We start from the raw sequence: 22,454 nt of genomic DNA, 5'->3' as shown, positions 1-22,454 counted from the left end.
TTTTCACAGGTAAACACCTCAAATCTGTAGTGTAAAGCCAAATGTAGGAGACCCTTGATCACTTGTTAAACTCTTACATAGGACTCTCTGTAGTTTTGCAATAAATCTGTTTATGATATGTTGCTTGTGTTTGTAATTATAAATTTGGAACAAAATTCTCTGTCAACAGAGCTTTTTATGCTCGGAATTCAGGCTAGTTGCAGGGTTGGTTTGGGGTAACTGTAAAGATATTAGTGTCATTTCTTGAAATACAAGTAATTCTGAAGTATAACCAAAATGATGATTCAAAAGCACATGTGGGAAAATGCATAATCGATACACAATATTGCCACAATATCAATATGACCCTGATAGTGTAATTGAGAATAGAATTTTGTACTGTAGTAACAGCAGCATCTCAACTTTCATTCCCCCTGATTCTCACATTTGAGTTAAAATTTACCAACAGGTCATTAAACTGATGGAGACGTTGCATTGGTGCATTCTATAAACATAGTATTTTTCAAATGAAGGGCCAAACTGGAAATATTGGAAGTAAAGGTTTATCATCTCTGTGTACATGCAAAGAATCAACTTCATCTTGTGGGGGTCATGCTATTCTTACTGCTGCCCAAGACACCCCCTCCCCCTCCCAGGGCAGCTTTGCCCATGGCTCAGTGACATTTGTTGCTCTGAGTCTTAGGGTTCCTCTGCAAGGAATAACGCTGCCTTAAAGAAACTGGTGTTGGCTGGTTGCTTTCAGTTTTTCTGCCTCAGAGAATATCTTTGGTTATTCAGTTCATTACTTCACAAAAGCTCTGAAGCAAAGACAGAATTTATCAGTGACACCAAGTAGAAATTGGAAGAAGTGAAGGGAGAGATTATATGAGCCCTTTTAATACAAAGAACTGTAGTATAAGTTAAGAAGATTATTTTATCTTCAGCTCCTCTGACAGGTCCTCTGTTACATAAGTGTTCTGCTTTTCCAGTTAGGTATTGCCTAAACGTCAGTCATGGCCATTTCCTGAAATAGGAACATTGCGTTTATTTAATTTGGGGGGTTTAAGAATTTTCCATTTCAGAATAATAAATACATTAGATATAGGATCTCGTCTATGTAGAGGCTACATTCTGGGAATATACAGGAGTATGTTTAGACATATTAAAAACTTCTTAGTCATTATTTTAAGAGTAAAGCTTTGATTTTTCTCCTGACATTGCTACAGCAAGCTTTCATTTCAAAAGAAACCCACTGAAGATGTTGATTCATTGGGAAAGGGGTGAAATGTCATACTCCTAACTATATCTTTTCATTTTCCAAGCTCCTCCTAGAGAACTGACAGAAGAAGAAAAGCAACAAGTTCTCCATTCAGAAGAATTCCTGATATTTTTTGACCGCACAATACGTGTAATTGAGAGAGCTTTGGCTGAAGATTCAGACATCTTCTTTGACTACAGTGGCAGAGATGTAGAAGAGAAAGATGGGTCAGTTTGGGGTTTTTTTGCTTTTGTAAAATGAGTTTTATGAAGAGAATTCAAGTAACAGGAAGCCTTAACTTTAAACAGAATTTAACATTTTTGCAGCTAAGAAAAGCTCAAAATTTCTCTGTGAAGGCCTGGGTTACTTTGTCATCTGAAATTATATTGTAAAATAGCTTTGTGCTTGACTGATCTGGGGTTGGGTTTTTGGTTTTTTTTTAACTTGACATATTATTCAGCTGGTTTAATTTTTTGTTTCATTTTTAGGGTGAAATTTAAAATTCTGAACAAATAACTGAAATAGATAAATGTGTGTATACACATGTACATGTAAACGTGTACATTCCAGTGGTGTACATGTGTGTGCTTATGATATTTTCACAGATTCAAATTAGTGTTGTTTATATTCTACTACTGCCTCAGGTCTGTAATGGATCCCACTATACCATGCATTGTGGGGATAAAATTATGATCTCCCAAAGCATTTGCAATCTAAACAGCTAAGACAAGAAGTGACAAGTTTTGTTTTCAGAATTGATATGGGAGCAAAGCAGTAAAACTTGTTAGTTGGAGAGGAAATACATAGGTTTTAACAGCTATGTATCTGTTGAGGCCTCATGGCAAATCAGGAGCTGTATTGCACTGAAGTTACTGGAGGTTAACCCAGAACACCATCCCTATGGACCAGCTGAGTGTATCAGTGTGGCAGTGTTGGACCAGCACTGAACTTCAGCCTGTCCTTACAGTGTCACACAGCATCTGCTCTCTCCACCTCTGGGAGGAGGTGCTGTACCTTTAAGATTTCAGGAGTCAAAAGTAAGAGAGGTTTGGTTATAGCTTGGAGGTGAAGGTTCAGAAAAGGGGGAACTGAGTGCCAGGGCTGGGTTCATCCTGAGAGACAAAGAGGGCAGAGAGCCCAGAGTGACCCAGAAGAGTCAGGCAGGCAGTGAGAAATTAAGAAATGTGGTTTTGTGAAACAGATCTAAAATGCGTTCCTTGTTGCATCATTTTCAGCCAGACAGTCAGTGAGAGCAATTAAATCAAGGTGTCAGACTTCCCCAGGCTGAGCAGAGATCTGAGAAGTAGTCGAAAACTTTGCACTGCTTTTCACAGCATTTGAGCCCTGGTACTTGAAAATTTATCACTTTGTTTGAATTCACACAGAGATGTTCAAGCAGGAGCCAATCTTTCCTTTAACCGGCAGTTTTATGATGAGCACTGGTCAAAGCATCGTGTCGTCACCTGCATGGATTGGTCTCTTCAGGTAAGATGTGAAGTTGGGAGACATATTTCCGTATCACTTCCACTTCTCCCAGTGAAACTTATGGGCAGCCTCTGTGTGCTCTTCTTTATGCAGAGCAGGATGTTATTTTTGAGATAACAGCAGGGCCTTGTGTGAGTGAAAGCACATTTCTCTGTAAAGAAGAGTAATGGACAATAATGAAGCTGTCAGCTTCTTTTTTTTTATATATGTTACTTGGTCTTCAAAATCAGGATATTGTGTTTGAACCCTAGGTTAACAAACCTACCAAGATGAAGTCTTTACTTTTCCTTTCCCTTTCACTACTTCAGCCCATGCAAACATTTTTAGGACAAAAGGTTTAAAATTTAACTAACTAAAATTAATTTACTAAATATGTGTAACTATACATAGTAGTATATACAATTTAAAAAATAATGGTGAGAAATAAAATTAATTTTTCTAATTTACTAAAAATAAAAAGGTGAAAGTATCTGAACAATTTGAAAAGATTGAAAAGAGGTCTTTCAAAAACTGCTGGGTCCTCTCTTCAAGTGATGGAAGAGGAGACTGCAGCTGCCCTGGGGCATACCAAAGCAACATGCCTGAAATGTACCCAGTTTCTGTGCACTGCAAGGCAGTCATTGCAGAAAAAAATTGATGATAGACCTGCTTAAACTCTCCAAAACCAATACAGTCACATCAGCAAAGTACAGAAACCAGGTTAATTAGTTACTCTGTTGGAGAGCTGGGATTAGCACACACAGACATCATCACAGGTCCTGTTAAATTAATTTAGTTCTGGTTTTACTCCAGCCCCCCTTGTCCTGTTTCATCATTGTTAGCCTGCTCCTAGGTTCTGGCCTGGAGCAAAGCATCTGGTTTCCCTGTGGAGAGAACCAAGGACACTCTGCTCCTAAATCCACAATACAGATGCAACAAAACTGCTCCAAGAGGACATGGAGCTAAAAAATGCGAGCACAAGCCAGTCTGCCCACTTGGCCCGAAACCCAGCCTCAGTCATGCCACAGGGTCTCCAGAGACCTGGTGCAGCCTGGTGTGGGCAGCAAAGGTGCTATAGATGTAGTTCAGCCCAGTGTTAAGAACAAGCTTTGCCTAATCTTAGAAGGAGCAGCTCTTTCTGCACCACATTAGATATGCACATGAGCAGAGCAAGTGGTCAAGGTTAAGTACATAAATGATGTGTGCAGACCGGAGAGAGGCAGTGGATAAGGAGCACAGGGACTTTGAATCTGTGCTTCTCTCTTTCCCCTTGAAATGGCAGCAGAGCTGCTTCCATCCCTCTGGGTACTTCCCAGGCAAGGCGGCAGCTGACTGCACTCAGGACGTGGAGGCAGCAGAGAGGAGAAGAGTTGGGGGGGTCCCAGTGAGTGTGGCTGGTAGGCTGAGGAGGTCTGGGGGGTACACAACAGCCAGCTGCAGAGAGGCTTCTTGTAATAGCCATCTTGCGCCCCATGCGTGAAATGAAGGATTTATACCTTTGCTTTCATACAAAATATCAGTCTAGCAACAGGTATGCACTATTGTGATGTGGGTGGCCTTTAAGCACATATGGATTTCCACAGAAATCAAATATAAGCCTGAGGAAACACTTATCTTAAAATGTTCACTTGTTCAGGGGCTGGAAATTACATGGAATTCTTATCTGATATTTTCCTAACAGGCAGCTCTTACTGTATTCCCAGGGCAGCAAGAAAAAAAGCCGCCTCAGAAGAGCACTGCCAAATATAATTGTTCAGCCCCTGGGGCTTGAAGGCATGTTCTGCTTCCCACCTCTTTGTTCCAGGGTGGCCCCGCCTGCCTTCCTCTTTGTTAACTCCTCATGCTCAGCTCCCTGGCACCCCAGCAGGGGCTCCTCTGTGTGGGGGGCTTCTGCATGCTGCCCTACAGTAGCTTGGGAGTAGGGACTTGCCTCCTTGCTTTCCTGCTTTAAGTTGTATCCATGGGACAGGAGGTGGAGCCGGGCAGAGGTATTTCACCTAACCACTAGCTCTGCTGCTCACACACGCTCCAGGACATGACAGTGTCCACTGTGCCAAAGAATAACTTGAATAATCATGGGAACTGCAGAACACATTGCTCAATTTTCTGCGATAAAACTGCTGCTGCGAAACAGCCTGGAGGTAAATAGAAGCTTAATCAAACAAAGGACATTGATACATCGATTAAACAAGTTATTCTGTTCCCAGTCACATGTACAATATGGTCTCAAACATGTGGGACCATTCATACCCTTCAAGTTAACTCTCTAGCCCCTTGATTCTTTCACAGAGCAACAGGAAAATGGCTTAGGTGCTTAAGGATCTTAGGGAAAGGCCCAACAGACTGAGAGTAAACACAAAGAATGATATCACCTTACTATGTGCATGGGAGGGGAGCTAACTTAGATAGCCTAAAGCCAAGAAAACCATGGTCTCGGGGATAGTGATGTGTCTTTCTTGACTCTCGGGCAACAGCCTTGAATGAGGTTTCGCACAGCACCGTTTTCATGTTGTTTTCAGTTGCAGGACATCTGGGTACCTGGTGAGGACTGAAACTGTGTAAGTGGAAGTAGATTGAGTGGAGCACTGGAGTGTGCAATGCCAGAGAGGATTTAGGGTGCTGCATTTAGCTCTGTTTTTTTAAGGGTCAAAAAGCCTCATAATGGTGCAACCCAGCTAGCTATGACCCCAGCATCTGTGTAAATTTTAAACTGTGTTTCCAGTCAAATACATAAAGTGATTGCAAAACCTACCAATAGACCAGCAAGATTTGAGTCAGTGTTTGTTTATGGCCAGACGTGCTGCTAACCATGCTCACTAAACTTCCCAGGAGCATGAGGCAGCCTCAAAGTGCTTCAGAATTGGTACTTTGGAGCAGGTCACACACCCTAGCTGGTTGCAGTCATGCTGGCAGGAGGGGTTGTTGCTTCTGCCTGCCCAGGTATCTGCCCCTTCATGACTGCAGGCTTAGCCACTCGTGTGAATGGTACCCAACCTGTTCAGCCAAAACATGATGGCCTGCCAAGAGCCTGCTGCACACTCTGTTTACTTGGACATGGGCCAGTGTGGGATGAAAAGGTTCAAAGGAGAAGCTGAGCTCGCTGTTCAGAAGTGGTTGTAAGCTCTGTTGCAGGAGTGGGAGAGGAGAGGGGTGAGATGGATGAGAGCAGTTGAGGGCATGGTTGGCACAACTGTGTCCAGAGAGGTGGTATCTCAGGTGCGGGATTAATCCACCCTCAGGTCTCCCTCAGGTCTTGATGAGGGAGAAGACGTGGTTGGTCTACTGCATCCTCTAAATCCCATGCAAGTGAATTGGGTGCTGAATTGTCCTTACAAGGTGCGTCAGCAGCCAGGGTCTGGAGGGATGTAGGTACAACCTAGTCAGAGCTTCCTTCAAATGGGAAAAGGGAGGCTATGGTGGCCATGTGTCATTGCTGATTCTTCCACACATGGGGCCAGGCTAATTTGGAGCGATGAGCTTGGATAGAAAAATCATCAGCTCTTTGATACATTATCCATGGAAGTGTACAGAAAGTGGGAAGTAACAGCTGCTGGTGGCAGAAGTTACAGCTGTGTGCATTATTTCTTCCAAATGGATTTTGAGAGCAGAGAGTTTCAAACCCCAATAATAATGATATAAAGAGTGATGGTTTGGGGTTTTTTTATTGTTAAAGTGCATTTGGACCAAATTCACAGCTCCCAAATGGCAGTTTCTTTGTCCTGCTTCCTTTGCATCTACTAGCTTCACTGTTCTCTTGTAAAGTGGTGGATGGCTTGGCAGGAATCTACCTGGGAAAGACAAAAAGTGACAATAACTTGCAGAAATTGAGGGAAATTGTTGAGAAATTTTGAGGGAAAGCATTTCTGGTTTACAGGAGGAGAATGTAGGTCTTGCAGAACCTGAGCTGCTGACTCATTGGTTTGCAGAAGCCACATGCTTTTCTCTGGACATGCTATAATGTCCACTGCCCTATCCCTCTAAATGGGCAAATAGAGGGAAGGACAGAGGTTACCAGAGGTGCCTAGTGTCAAACATGTGAGAGTGGACAACTGGGAGTTACTATGTAGACAGAAAGTAATTGATGTTTTGTGGATAAATTAGTACTTCTTACGGTGTTTTAACATGATGCAAGGTCACCAAGACAGTGTGAAATTCTGATTTTTCACGTTTGATATTATGTATATATAGATAGGTATATATAAACAAAGCAAATACATATGGGTGTTCCATATCTACTCCTATACAACAGTGGATAATGGGTATACAAGAAAGTGTAGATCTGATTTTAAAGTGCTTATTGCATCAATCTCACTGAGTCAGTGGAATTCAAGGTCACCCTGTGCTTTACAAGATGACCTCAGCATCTTGCAAAATTGAGCTTCTGTGAAGAAAATATTTTGTTTGCCATTTGAGTCATCAAGAAGAGCTTCCACGTTGATTCCGTGCATAAGTGCATAAGAGTGCATAATGAAATAAGAAAGAATAGTTTTCAGGAATGCTGAAAAAAAAGTGAATTTCAGAATAAAAGCAAGTCAACCCTATGGTTGTAGTGTTTTATTATCAAAATCAATTAAGACAGCAGTTTGTCCCTGAAGAGATAGTTAAGCAAATACATTAAAATTATTCAAGCGTTCAAATTTTCCCTCTTCCTTCCTTTTCATTCCCTTTATAAATATTGTGTTAGTTGTCTTTTCTTAAGAATTACCTGCAGAAAATAACATTGCCCTTGTGATATTTGAGAATAACTGATAGAGAGCAAGTATCTGGGGCTTTAAGGATGTTAGGGATGAGTAAAATGTAAAACCAAAATGAAGCAGAATAGTATGATTGAACTAGCATGTATAATAATTAAAACCAGATATTGCACGTTTAGTGTAGATTATTTCTGTCTCATATGATTTTGTGTAGGTTTTTCATCATCCATGTTATTTCATTTGTATTTTCTTTTCCTTTCTAGTACCCTGAATTGATGGTTGCATCTTATAACAATAATGAAGATGCTCCACATGAACCGGATGGGGTAGCCTTGGTGTGGAACATGAAGTTCAAGAAAACCACACCAGAATATGTTTTCCATTGTCAGGTAAGACTGAGGAAGCCATTGGTTATATGCTAGGCAAAAGAGTTTAGTACATAGTGCATCTCCCCACTGTTTATATGAAAAGGTTAAGGTCAAAAATAGGCGTTTTAGTAAAAGTACAAGTGACAGTCCAGTGTTTTTAGAAGGCAACCAGCCTTCTCCAACAAAAGCCTGTCAGGACTGCATGTCGTTCTTTGTCTATTTAAAACAGTCCCTAGGAGATTTAGTTCATAAATCCCTCACACTTATGAAGTAACTGTGGTGTACCACTTCCTCATCCAGGCAGTTACACATGCTTTCCCACCCACGTTAACTTCCTCGCATCCTCTGCACTCAAGCTGCCTACCCTTGCCTTGGTTCTGCTCAATATCATGTTTTGCCTTTAAAATTGGGTAGTAAACGTCACATTTTTGGACATGCGTCTGACTTCCAGCTTGATCAAAATGGTCTCGATTACAAGAACTACTCCACCAATTCCTAATTCCCGTTTGACTGTCCTTTAGGTCAGCAAAATAGTGCTTCACTTCACTCAGTGCTACTTTACAGTCACGCTGGTTTAGAAGTTCATGGACAATTACAAAATAATTGAGTGGTTTATTTCTGTATGTCTGTTTAGTCCTCTTTTGCCACTGCTTTTGTGTGTGAAGTGGCACAGCCTCGTATTGACAGAAGTGTTCAGCTCACTGGCTCTATCTCCATGAAACTGTCCAAACTGTGGAACAGGGCTTGGGCCAGATTTCAAACCTCTTCATTAATATCCCTCTGTAGTAATTAAATACAGGATAGTGGTATTCAAAAAGCCATATGGAAAAGTTTCAGCAAGTAAAACTTAACAATCAGAGATTAGTAAAACGCAGATAATTCTGTGGTAAAAATTGCTTCTCTTGGAAGGATATGTATTACCTGTCTAATTGTGTAAGCTAAGTGTCATTTTACATTCGAGGACCAAACATCTTTTTGAACTAAGTTTATGTTTGGACTTGGGTACATTATCAGATGTAACATAGTGGGAGGGAGTTGCTGGAATTGAAGTTGCTGCTTCAACCTGATTAAGTAACCTTTAATTCTGGGCATATTTTTCTAATTTGCTATGCTGAAAAACTACTTCACAAGGAGTTTAGGCCTGCAAATGTGCCATACAGATTTATGTACGTGTGTATATATGTATGTGTGTGTGTTTGTGTATTACCTTTGAAATGAGGACTTGTATTTGCCTGGATATCATATTCGGCAGCCAATGTGTTCTTTCAGACTGGTTAAGACCTTATCTCAGATCCCATGTTCAGATTCTTCTATGATGTACATGCTGCTTAATGTTTTGAACAAAATTTTCAAGAGAAGAAATGGCATTTCTAGGAAGAATAATCCTTAAACTAGATTGATTTTGCAAGATAATGAGCAGATTTGGGGTAGCCCTTCTAAGCACACAGAGGAAGATTGACTAAAGACATAACAGTTTGCTCCATTAATTTAAAGTTCTATCTTGATACTCTTAAACAGAGGAGGTATGACTCACTGCATGGAAAGCAATGAGACAGGCTACCCTTGCCATTAGAAAAACACACATAGGACAAAATGGTGGCCAGGAATTTGGCATGGCTGAGCTTCTGTCTAATCCTCACATTGTTGGATGTGCCCCTTTTTAGAAATGGAACTTTAAAACCTGTGAATTGAGAGACACGTATGACACTGTGCTTGCACATGTATCCTGGATTCATGCTCTTTCAGCTAAAGGACATCAGTTCTACCCATGGGAACTACTTATTTTCTTTTCAAACTGACCATAGATAATTTGCATTTAAATCCATTATGAGTTGGATCTGTCTTTGAATCACCATTATAGGGCTTTCGATGTGGAATATCTTCTGTGCATCTTCAGATCAGATGGGGATACCCACATATGATTAAATGGGGAAGCAAAAAGTACACAACTTGGTCTCTTGAACACAGGTTTGTTCTAACTGACTCAGATGGAAAATAAGAAAAAAATAGCATCTTAGCTCAGAGTCTGGATTTCAGTTCTATAGATCATCATGTTATTCTGTTAGTGGAAACAGACTGTATTATTAGTCAGCCCCATATCATTTATATTACCATTTTGCTACAGAAACATTCCCTTATTCAGTCCTGATCCAGTTATTTCTCTAGGCCTTCTGAGAGAGAGGCCCAATTTTATTTCACAAAATGCATGACCTTATAACAGTCCAGCCCAACAGCTAGAGATGAACGCACACCTTATTGTTATAGCTAGGTTACCCAGATATGATAAACACAGTACTTTGAGTGTACTCAAATAATTGAGTGTACTCAAATTTCCACAATAGGCCTCTATTTTCCTTCCCAAAGACTTTCTGCAAAAAGTGGTCTCAATAAATCCTACAGATGCTGACTAATACACCTTTTTCCTTTCAATTTTTGGGGCTCAGAGAGCAAGATACAAGGAAGTAGAAACTCATTTCAGGTGTGACTGTCAATGAGCTTTTGCAAGCCACTTCTGAGAAACCAAATCAATAAATAGGTTTTTGAAGCATTTCTGAGAAACTGCTAAGAAATTTCACCTCAGGAATTCTGGTAACATCAATAGAGATAGATCTGTGAAGCATCTCTGGACAGCTGAAGAGCTGGCTGGAATGCAGCAGGGAGAACTTCAGATACCAATTGTGCTAATTTGGTAAATTTTTGAAGCTAGAACCCTTAATGTTTTCTTGTCTTTCCTGATATATTATCCAGATTTAGGTGAAATGAGTACCATGGAATTTCTTCGTTTTCTTTACCTCTTTCTGGGACTGTTTTTAATCTAACATAGGAGAATGTGAAATGCTGAAAGTTGCCAGAACCAAGGAGCTTCAACTAAAGTTGTCTATCAGCCATGACAGACAATGATGTAAAAATCTACTGGCAAAGACATTTTTGCCTAACTCCAGTCAGCAAAATATTTGATTTCAGTCCTCAAATGTGAGGAGTGGTATATTCTGTAAATATGAAATTCTTACCCAATTTCAAGTCATATGAAATTGTTGGCTCATTAGTACAATTTAAGTAGTAGTAAATTTCATAGCTCTACAACATGTTGTGCTACAAATACTGGGTTCAATTTTAGTTATTATGCATTAAAGGAAAAATGACAATCAGCCAAGTGGACATGTTTAGTCACTAATTCATGTGTACTGCCATGTGCTCTATCAGATGCTTTCTAAAATGAAACAGTCCTGCTGGCTTCTACTCTCACCTCCTATGGAATATTTTTTTCTACATGTTTTATTTTTGCCTTTCTTTGGGTTTTTATATTTCTGCTTCATGTGCTGACAGTATTTTAGCTGTGACTCCCAAATTTTTTCCTCTGTAGCTCATCATACATCTCTTTACCACAAGGTTAGAAATAGGAAAACAGGGAAGAATGAGGGATTGGACAATTTTTTCATTTGTTTTCCTATGCAAGCAAAAATTGTTGTCTCAGAAGCAACGTTGGAATGAAAGGGTGATACCATTTGCCAAAGGAATGAATGCTCAATGCTTTCTTTAGGTAGTGAGAAATAAATGGAGCATGCAGTTAATACTGCAGAGTGCAGACTGGGAATATCTTTGTAGGGAAGAGTCAGGAATATCCTCTTCCCCCATGCTGGAGCATAACATACTATTGGTGTAATCCAGAGCATTCCAAAGGCAAGACACATGCCTTTCAGAAGTACTTCATGAAACCCTGCAGATGAGTCATCCCTAGTTGGGTTGGTTTGGCAGTATCCAGAGATGGAATGAATTCCAGCAACAACATGGAAATTGCATTGAATATCCCTTGGTTTAGTTGGGAGAATTTTAAGCAGTGGTTCACACTGCTTCTCTCAGCTACTGCTGGTCTGTGTTTAGGTGGGGGTGACAAAAACAAAAATAGTATCTCACAGTTATTGATGATCTGACTCAACATGTGCTCAATCCTGTATTGATTTCTGGAATGCACGGGGCTGGCGTTCTATGTGAACATTCCCATACCATTGATTGATAGAGTAGCACAAACCATATTTCTCAATATTTCTGTCTTTTTCAGAAAGTGCTTTTTATGTTCTTAATGTGTTTTTTTTCCCTGAACATACAAATAAAAATCTACATTACCCATTAATTATGAGGATTATTTGCACTACTCATCATCTCTGCCCATGATGTTGTTTCTGTTTCACAGTGGTCTGACCTAAGCTTTCTAAGCCAGAGTTACCTGAAGAAGTATCTGAAACTTTGCAGCCACATATCTGGTCAAATGAGGCAAATGAGAACTCAGAGTTTGCAGTAGATGGGCTAGCAGATAATAGTCTGAGCTTTATACCCCTTCTTCCAGCAGGGCCTGTTAGCATGTGTACAGCACAGCTCTTCTATCAGATCTCATAGCTTCTGGGTTAGAGCTGATCTGCAGAGACAGAAGTCAGAAGGAAAAGAAATAATCAGTGTATCTAAGGGACTTTAGGGTATTACAAACAATTTCCTTTCTTCTGGAACTAAAGAGGGGTTATTAAAGTTGGTTGAGGTATCTGGATCTCAGCCTCAAACATTCATCATTTCAGGAGAGGAGGGGTGGAGGAAGACAGCTAAAGGTATTAGTTTCATGCAAATAAACCAAATTGAATGTGACTTTCTGATTTGGAGGGCTCTGCATTGTGATTGGAAAGTAAAGAATTCTGCTTTACTACACCCAATCTAATGATAACAGAAATAAAAAAAATACTACATTGACTGTCTTTTGATTTATTATGGATTATTTCCTGATCTACTAATTTCCTCTTTGTCAGCTATGTCTTTTCCAAATGTCTCGAAAGGACAGTGAGAAGTACAGATCTGACACTTTGAAGCAACTACATTCAGTGTATTTTTAAAGAAGGAGAGCAGATACGAAGTAGCTTTTATTTGAGGAAGCAGTAACCATTTAAGAGTTCTTTCAAGGAGTCAGACTGACTTTTAGCATAATCACAAAAATATTTCAGCAGTATATCACTTTCAATAGCTGCAGCTATTTCTGTCCTTTTCCTAAAATGCCATGCAGTCAGATTTACTTGGTTAGTTCCATCTTTTTACTAAACTGTCAGGTTTTTTGTGGGAAAGGGGATTTGTGTTCTGTATTTTAATTTCAAGAAAAGCTGTCCGTGCTTGGAAAATACTGGTGGATTGGGTACAGAAATCAGCTACTCAGCTGCACCACAAAATGTTTCATTCTCCCCTAGCTTTTTTGTAGTGGCTTCCATGCACTGCCATTAAGTTATGTGTTTGACCACTCTTCATTGCTTATCCTGGTGTGGTCTTTCCCTTTTCAACTAAATGGATGGAGTCATAAATGCATATCTTAGAATTAGATGCATTGAGGTAAGAGAAAGGCTATATTTAGTGGCTGATATTGGCCAGAGTTGCCTTATTTTTTTTCCTGATTTGGTTCCTTTGTTGTTGTCTGCTCTTTCAAAATCAACATAAATTCCTTCAGATGTGCTTTTTTCTCCAGCAGCCTGCCTTCTAAAGGTGCTGAGCGCCCAAATCCACAAGACTTGTGTGTGGAACAGGCTGAGGTAAAAGCCTGAATGACTAATATCCTCCTTTTCCCTTGTCCTTGAGTTTCCTTCTCTGTGGAAGCCAAACTAGAGCTCAGTCTCTAAAGAAAAGAAATACTACAAGAAGTTTAGGAAAGTCCAGAAAGTATGGTTGAAATACTTAAAAAATGAAGAAAATTTTCTCTTTTAGTTATAATGGTGCTTTTCTACAAAAACTTCCTCACCTTGTTAGCACTGACTTTCAAGCAGGGATTCAGCTCTTCAGAGACATAAAAGAAATGAAAGACTCTGAACTCCCTCTAAGCGTCACAGAATTCCCTAAGTAAAATCAATCCAAAGAACCAGCGTGTCCAGTTCCAGAGCTGACTTATCTAATTCCTCAGTTTCTAGTGAGAGAGGGTATCTGTGGTCAGTCTTTAAAGGGCTGTAAATGTCAGAGAAGACATGTGGTTCTGAGATGACTGCAAATTTTCCCAAAAAAACCACAAACCCCTTCTTTGGAAGAGAAAGTTTTTTCCAAACTGAATTTCCCCATGACCCTATGATCCTAAACATGAATCAGATTCTGCCTTTTTTCAAAGTAGTTCTCTGGTGAATGGACCTCTGAATGTCTGCCTGTGAAGACACTGAGATAGCTGTCATAGTGGGAATACCTCAGCACCCAGGGTCCCAGATGTGTTGCAGACTTTAATAGCACATACCAAAATATTGTCAATCATACCAAGGAGGGCTTCTTCAGCAATAAAGGGGCTGTTTTGTTTTCATTTCAGTTTTGTTTCCTGCTGTACATCATTGGTAGGATGACCTTTGTGGAGCTGTGTAGAGCTCTGCTGTGCCTTTTCTCTGGGACACTCTGTTGCTCTTACATTTGTGCCTACATGGTTATCTCCACACTGTAATAGTTAATGCAGATGCGTAGTTGCGCCGTTCTGAATTACAGTTTGGGGGAAGTTCTAATTCTAACTCTATGACTGGGGGAGAAGAAGAGTTTCAGCTACAGCTTGTGATAGAAGGACATACTTATTCTGTTCCTGTTTCAAAACTTTTGTTCTCTGCCATGTTTCTGTTTGGAATAGAGCACAGTTTGTAAGAAAGAGCCCATGTCTTGTCTCTTAGGCTATTGTTTTAGATTCTTCCCTCTGTTCTCAGCTGATACCAGTTGTCTTTTTTTGCTCCTCCCATTGGAGGATACACCACTTCTAGCCTTTGATGATTAAAAGTAACTATCACTTGGCCTAAGATTAGTGCCCCAATACTTGTGGAGAGATTGTGTGTGAGTCAGTAGAAGTTACACCCACACATCTGAAGGCTAAGTGTAGTACTTGGAAAATGGTTTTTGGTGTCTTAGGTGAGAGACCTGCATGCAGCAGATTTGTAGAGGGGGACAAACAGGACCACATGTATGAGGGACGGAGTGTCCTGTCTCCTGTCAAAGGCTTTGGTGGGGGAGGACAGAAAAGGCACTGAAAATGTGAAAATGCATATTCTGTCTTGGGTGCCACAATGTCTTAGTCAGTCCTGAAATCACCAGTCTTGCTTTACTGCTGAAATGCTGCAGCCATTAGCGTGGAATCTACTAGCATCTGCAGTTCAGAACAAAGTATGCCATGTTTTCCACATAGCCCTTCACCTTTCAGTCCTAGAATCTCTTAAAACTGACTTATTTCCACAAAACTCAATTCATTATTTAGACTAAAGGAATGTCACGATGTTGCATACCTTCCCTTGGGTTTTAACTGTATCTTTCCAAACCCTTAGCAAAGCTGATTTTTCCATGATGGCTTGGATCTCTTGCTGTCTTGTACAGAGCCCTGAAGAGCGACACACCCATCAGAGCTAATTTGTATAACAAAATAATTGTACCCCGTGTCAGTCTGTGAAATGACTGCTAATACAAAAGGTGGGTGCACTTCCCCATTGGTAATTAACAGTCTGAATTATTTGAGGACTGTGTTTATACATACAAAGTCTGCTAGCAACAGAATGCTCCTTTGCTTAGAGCAAGGCTTAAGACAGATCACCTTCCTCATTTGAAACTGAGATTTCAATTATGAATCAAATAATTAGGAAGTGACAGCTTTTCTTGTCTTGGATAGAAAATTTCAGGCGGTTCTCACTTCTAAGACTTTTTTGGAGTGAGTAGATGTCATACACTTAAATGACACGCTGTCACTACTAGCAATAGCATTGTGCATTTTCCAAGTGTGAAAATAGAGATTTGTAATGAACCTGTACTTAAAGATGCTATTTCTCTTCCTAAAGTTCTGTAGTCTTCCTTTCAGACCAAATATAAAGAATATGTTGGCTACTTGATACAGCAAACATTGCTTTTTTTTTGTTTGTTTGTTTAAGTTTCTTTATTTCACGGATAACTTGCATTATACCTTTCTGAATTACTGGCATCTAATATGCAATTTGGAGAAAGCCTAACCTTTGAATTTGCCGAGTTAGAAATGCAGTATTTTTAAACTTTAGCTAGCTAAGGGCAAAAAAAAATATGTCAGTCAAAAACTATATTTCATAAGAGAAAATTATAGTGATATTGATGGTTTGCCAAAACCTCAAGCAGTGACAAAATCCACAGTGTCCTGAAAGAGATGCCTTTGCAAAACCATTCCTTTGCAGATGGCTTAGATTATTGATACTTACAAACACATGACATTATTCGTTTGACTCAGAATTTTGAAAATCTCCTTTGATAAAAAAATGCAGATTTGTCACACTATCCCAAAATTGCAGAGGAAAACATCACCAAATCCTGCAATTTTTCCTGGGGTTGTTTTATAGTTTAGAAGTTGTTGATTCGGTTCCATTTCAACATAACCTAGTGTAAAAAGGAAGGAAGGGAAAAAAGAGCCCAATTTTCCTTCGTTGATACGAACTTTTTTTTTTTTTTTTTTGTATATTTGAAACTCCCAGTGCTAAAAGGGTTTTAGGTGAACAAGAAATGCAGGATCAGATGTGAAATCAATAAGTCACTGAGATCCTTCCACCGAACTTTTTTCCATAAAGGATGTAGAATACCATGCAATTCCCTAGCTGCACTGCAAATGATGGATAAACAGCCATAGGCATGACTTTTCTGTTTGGGTTATGTAACTGTTCTCAGTGCAAACTACTTGCAATGAAGAGTACATTTGGTCCAAATTCAAGAAAATCATTTCACCTCATGATTTTTGTCTCTGTGGGAGCTCTATGTGAGGAGTGAAGCCTCTTTCTGTATTATCTGGCACAAAATATAAAACAGTTATTCTTCTAAATTGCTGTAAAAGGCCCCAGACACCAAGGAATCCATCATTACAGCCCAGGATACAACTGTCCACTGCCTTAGGTTTAAAATCAACAGTTTTCCGCCCTCTGCCCCCACGGCTGGATGACTGACAAGTACTTCCTTAGAAAGAACTTTTGTATATGGACGCCATTGATTTAATGATGATTAACACTCCCAGCTTCCCACAAAGGGAAGGCAGAAGCACGTGCCACATGGCTGAGATGCTGATATTATCCTTGGAAGATGTTTCCCGTGGGGCAAAAAGAAAGAAAAGCTAAAGTAGAATTATTTTAGCGTAAGATGACAAGCAAACGTCCTACATGCAAGAAGCAATATGCTTTTAACAATTTGTCTTACTGGAGAGATCAGAGTGTTTTCATTATCTCTACAACAAAATGTGCCAGAGTGTGTTAGGACCTGTGATTAATTCATTTTGATTGCTCTTATAACACTGTTTAGTGTTTTTGTAGCTCAGAAAAAATATCAATTCCACTTCAATTCCATATTGTTCATGAACATATACTGAGTCACCAGTCATCTCATGGAGAGAAAAACATGCTTAACATTTGTTATCTCATGTTTACATCTGTAAATAAATAAAGTAGGCCAAATTTAGACTGGAGTTGTGCAGAACTGCTGACATAAGTTTTCTGGGATAAATCCATTTTTCCTGGCAGGATAAAGATGCATTATAAAATGTCCCATCACTGATGCAAGTGAATGACCCAGGGATGCTGGTTTTTGAGCAAGATGTGGTCCTCTGATACTCCAGGAGTCAGCACCTGTAGGATGGCATAACTATACTGATTTAGTGTTACTAAGGTTTTGACCCTGAGACTGGAAAACACTTATCTCAACCCTTCCTCCTCTACAAGACTACTTATGGAAAAAAACTGTAGAAACCAAGCAGCATAACCTTGCAGGTGACAAAAGCAGGATGTGAAATTTCAGAAAACTAAGGTCTGTTCAGAGAAAGGGGAATTAAAAATTGTCTATAATGGGTTTCATTTATTCCTCTGTGATCTTAGCTGCTTCCTAATGCTCTATGAGTGCAGAGCTAGGCTACTGATACTAGGATCTCTACCGTAATTTACTGTAGGAGACAGGAACAGTGTGAAAGCAGCCCATGCTTCCACCCTCATTCTTAAATACAGACCCGCCTGTGGTATCTTCTGTTTCCACTAGATAGCTGTTTATTTGTGCCTCTCAGTTGCTCAATCTCCACATCTATGTGCAATAATTAATTAATTTTCAATTATTTTCAATTATTTCCAATTAAATAGTGACACTACTTATAAAGGGTACATCAGTGAAAGTGATGGATATGGGCAAACATAAAACCCTCTATTATTAGTCTTCCGATGACTGACATCATCTACCTGGACTTGTGCAAAGCATTTTACACTGTCCTGCACAACATCCTTGTCTCTGAACTGGAGGGACATGGATTTGATGGATGGAACACTCAGTGGATAAGGAATTGGCTGGATGGTTGCACTCAAAAAAGTTGTGGTCAATGTCCAAGCAGTGACCAGTGATGAGTGGTGTCCCCAGGGGTCAGTGTTGGGACCAGCACTGTTCAACAGCTTTATCAGCAACGTGGACAGTATGATTGAGAGCACCCTCAGCACATTCACTGACCACACCCAGCTGTGTGGTTTGGTTGACACACTGGAGGGAAGGGATGCCATCCAGAGGGACCTTCACAGGCTTGAGAGGTGGGTCTGTGCAAGTCTCATGAAGTTCAAGAAGGCCAAGTGCAAGGTCCTGCACCTGGGTAGAGGCAATGCCAAGTGGAAATGCAGGCTGGACTGAGAAGGGACTGAAAGCAGTACTGAGGGAAAGGACTTGGGGGTGTTGGTTGGTGAGAAGGTCAACACGAGCTAGCAATGGGGTCTTCATCCATGGAGACAGTCAAAACCCAGCTACCCACAGTCATCCACAATCTGCTCCATCTGATCCTGCTCTGACCAAGGGGTTGGACTAGACAATCTCTAGATGTGCTTCCCAACTTTGGCAATTCAGTGAGTCTGTCTCTGACACTTCATACTCCTTTTCCCTTCCCTGTCTCTGACATTGATGTGGAAGTCAGCTGGGTAGAGACTGTCTCTAACTCTACAGAGTCTTCCCAGGACCAGCTGAACATCAGGGTGTCTGTCTTTCCTCATAGAATGGAGGTCATTTGCTTTCAGAAGGCCTGAATTTAAAAATTGCTTGTTTAGGAAAGCACTTACCAGTTTACTGGGCTGTGAGCAGGCTTTTGAGTCATTAAATCATGGAGAACTTAGAAGAAGTGATTACAATTAAGTTCATGGACTTCTGAGAAAAGATGGACTTAAGCAAGTTCTTTCCTCATCTGGGGCTTTAAAGTGTTCTTGGTTGGATGTGTTCGATCTTCTGACTGTGCCTTGGTTCTCATGGCCTTTGCATTTCTTGTGGGGGTTTGGACTCTGTGCTACACTTGAGATTTATCTGCAACTCTCTTAGAAGCAGCTGTGACTACTACACCCAGCTTCACAGGCTGAGTTGTAGATAATTGTTCCTGCAGCATCTGTACTGATTTCTAATTCATCTGTGGCTTCACATAGTCTGGTTGATCAAATACATTGGTTTGAGGAACTGCTGCCATAGAAACCACAAAACCACCACCGCAGCACGAGAATAACTTGTGTTTCTATTCCTGTTCTCCAAGTCTGGAATTTGCTATCTCTGTGGGTCCTCTGAAGTCTGACTCTGGTATTTCCAGAACTTGCCATCAAGTGATTATCTGTTGTGCTTTCACTGTGAGGACAAGAGTCCAGGACACCAAAATCCCAGCCTAACCCATACCTCAATCCCTGGGGGATCTCTTCTACTTCTGCATAGCGTTAGGTGGGAACACCTCTGGATACTTCTTAAGCCTCACTCCTGAGGCCTGGTCTTGGTTCCAGCAGGAAGGAGGTTCTGCCTGGAGAAGTGTGCAGCAATAAGAAGCTTAAGTCCTTAGACAAATGGCTGGGGCACTTTATGGGGATGGAGCTGAGCTGCCCAGACTACACCTATGTTCTGTATCAGATAATATCAGAGAGATTATATGCAGAAGTAATTCAGGAAGCATGACCAACATGCCTGGACTTGTCCCTCACAGCCAGGTTCCCCAGGTAATTGCTAGACAGAAGTGGCTTCACCTTCAGAGATGCTTTAGGAGTTGACTAACTGCAACACTTACAGAAGGCTTTAGTTTGCATGACATTTTGAGTATGTGCTTCTCTAGATCCGATTTCATTTGCAGTGCTTGAAGTTTATCTGCCATTTCTGACCACTGCACCAAGTAAATTTGACAGGTAGTGCTATTATTTGCTCAGTTCTAGAGGCTTTCATCAGACTGAGATGCTTTAGTAAGGATTTTGTTACAAACCCATCATAACAAAGTAGTCTCTGTGCCACAAAACTGGCAGCTATAGTTAGCGGTGGTGGCAGGCAGTGACACCATGACCCATGTCCGAAGCTGGCTACATGTATAGCAGCTCTGGTCCAGAAGCCTTTGGCTAATGCTGAGCTGAAACCAGTGAGCCCTGCTGCATGCAAGCTGCATGCCAGACTGCCATGCTCAAGCTGACGCATACCATCTGCTCCAAATTGTGGGCAGCCTGTGGAATGAGTGGGAATGGCAGAAGGTCTCTGTGCTCCACCCACAGACACATGCCCTCAGGCTCCAGGTCTGAAAGGGTGCTGTATACCCATCACTTGTCAATAATTTAATCAAAACAATTAAGAGTGCTCATGAATAACTGTTAGAGTATCATGACCTAAATAAAATAGACAAAGCAAGGAAGTGCTTGCTTCTCCAACATGCAGGCACACAAACATTAATTGTTTGACCCTGCAATCTGATAAGCAGCCAGGTCCTAATCAGAGAAAACAAACATATTGGGGTACTTGATATCTAGGTAGTTGGGTGGAAAGTAAACTTTATCTTGATGTGCTGTTGTTATGAAATTACTCCTTATTTCTCCAGGCTTTAATCATCTCATCATCAGTCTAACAGAGCCAGTATGATGCTTGGCAAAGACTGTATTCTGAGGCTTGCATGTGTGTGCAGTAATTCAGGGTCGCTGAATCAATTGCTTGTTGCAGTTGTGGATAAAGGCATGCAAGATCGTCCTGTATCACATTTGAGAAGTATCAGGATTATCTGTGTTTGCAGTACAGCAAGCAGTTTTTGCTGCTTTTCTGAGTCACCGTGACACTGCTGAATTAATAATAACAGCAAATGCACTTTCCAAAAGGGCTGAAGTGTAGATTCCCTTTTGCAAAGGCAGCATGTGGACATTTTTCCTGATTATTTTTCTCTTGTAGTTACATGGCTGAACCTGCAGTTACAGAGATGAAAGCAGAAAGCTCCAGCTTTCTGCTCTATTTAAAGTGAAGTCATAAGGCTGGATATTGCCTTTCTGCAGACTTGGGCAGAGTGCTCTGATTCTACTGCAATACTCAGATGTCAGCACTGAGGTTAGATGTCAGAGTTACCTACCCTGTAAACTAGGCTAAGAAAGGCTGAGTTTCCTGACATACTCTTTTCCTTCTTTTTAAAGACTTAGTACTTTTTCAATAAAAATAAATTTAATTTGTGGCTACATTTCAGCTCCATTGGTTTGATGGTATAAGTGGAGCAATACCAGCTTTGGATTTAGAGCAGTCGTGTGGCTGAGTCTCTCTGTGCATCTTTCATGTGGTCTGGTGAGACATTCTTAGAATCCCCAAACATTTTTGAAGATCCTAAACTGGAGACATTCACAATTCTTCCCTCCCTTTCTACCATTAATCCTTCATGTTTTAACAAGCACTGAAGTTAATACAGCCTACACTCTTTCCTGTCACACAGGGCCCCCCTCCCTCCTTTCTTTCTCTTGAATAAAGCAATCTGTTCTTTCCCCTCCATACTCTTGTAAATCAAAGGGATAGATGTCGACACACACCATAACCAAGTATAAACTTCCTTTTTTTAATTAAACAGAATTCTGACATTTGGTTTGAAGAAGTGTTTGTTTGGTTTTATTTATTTTTTTTTAATATGTGAAGGATGTCAACTACTTTTATTTTATTTTTAGTAGAGATGAATTTTGTATGGTACCACAAATAATCTCTAGCACAAAATCTTTCAGATGTTATTTCATAGTTTAATAGGAAGACAGTTGGAGGGGAGCAATACAGAAGTGTTAGAATTTGAAGCTTTTAGAATTAAGAGATAAGCTCTTTTGTAAAGGTTTTTGTACACATAAACCATGTTTTAACTTCCTTTTCAAATTTAATTTCAAAACTAGCTGTAATTCTGTTGCTATTCTCTCTCCTGTTTTCTTATTACTACTAATTATACTTAGTTATATGAAACACAGAAATATCCAAATTCACAACAGCAGATAGCAAAAATAAACAGGACTCTTGGAAGGAACACAGCTATTTCAGTGTACAATACCAGGTATATCAGTAGCCAGAGCAAAGTCACCCTAAAGTTGCCTCTTTCAAGATACCTCACACCTTTTGTGGTGAAGAAAGGATGTTATAGGGCCCTAAACCAGAGAATCAGTGTTCAGATCTGATACTGCTACTTTCCATGATTATTCTCAGTCCATGACCAGTCAGAAAAAAAGGGCTTTATTTAGTAATTCAGTTGCTCTTTTATTTCTAGATGATGGCTCTAATCCACCTTTGCAGTTGAAGTATATCATCCATATGATGTATGGGGCTAGATATATGTGTGTATAGCAATGCAGGAATTAAATGGTCTCCTGATTGCCTGACCAGAAGAAGGTTGGGCAGCTCTCAGAGGGACTGTGAGTACTTAAACTCTTTAAATGCTGCTCTTGATGAGCAGGAGTGAGAACAAAAGGTTATGAGTAA

The 22,454-nt window shown here is 40.3% G+C and overlaps 1 protein-coding gene across 7 annotated transcripts in view; it reads left to right on the top strand.

Moving 5' to 3' along the window:
* DYNC1I1 (dynein cytoplasmic 1 intermediate chain 1) overlaps nt 1–22,454 on the top strand; it is a 187,491-nt gene that overhangs the window by 111,139 nt on the left and 53,898 nt on the right. For all 7 annotated transcript variants that reach the window (XM_039549986.1, XM_039549984.1, XM_039549989.1 and 4 more), the window contains 3 exons: nt 1,302–1,464; nt 2,623–2,722; nt 7,659–7,784. In XM_039549986.1, coding sequence (XP_039405920.1) covers nt 1,302–1,464; nt 2,623–2,722; nt 7,659–7,784 — 389 coding nt within the window. The remainder of the gene's footprint in view (nt 1–1,301; nt 1,465–2,622; nt 2,723–7,658; nt 7,785–22,454) is intronic.

This window comes from Corvus cornix, chromosome 2 (assembly GCF_000738735.6).
Source record: "Corvus cornix cornix isolate S_Up_H32 chromosome 2, ASM73873v5, whole genome shotgun sequence".
In the NCBI taxonomy this organism is placed as follows: domain Eukaryota; kingdom Metazoa; phylum Chordata; class Aves; order Passeriformes; family Corvidae; genus Corvus; species Corvus cornix.
The sequence above is the reverse complement of the archived record's forward strand: the minus strand, read 5'-3'. Positions and strand labels throughout refer to the sequence as shown.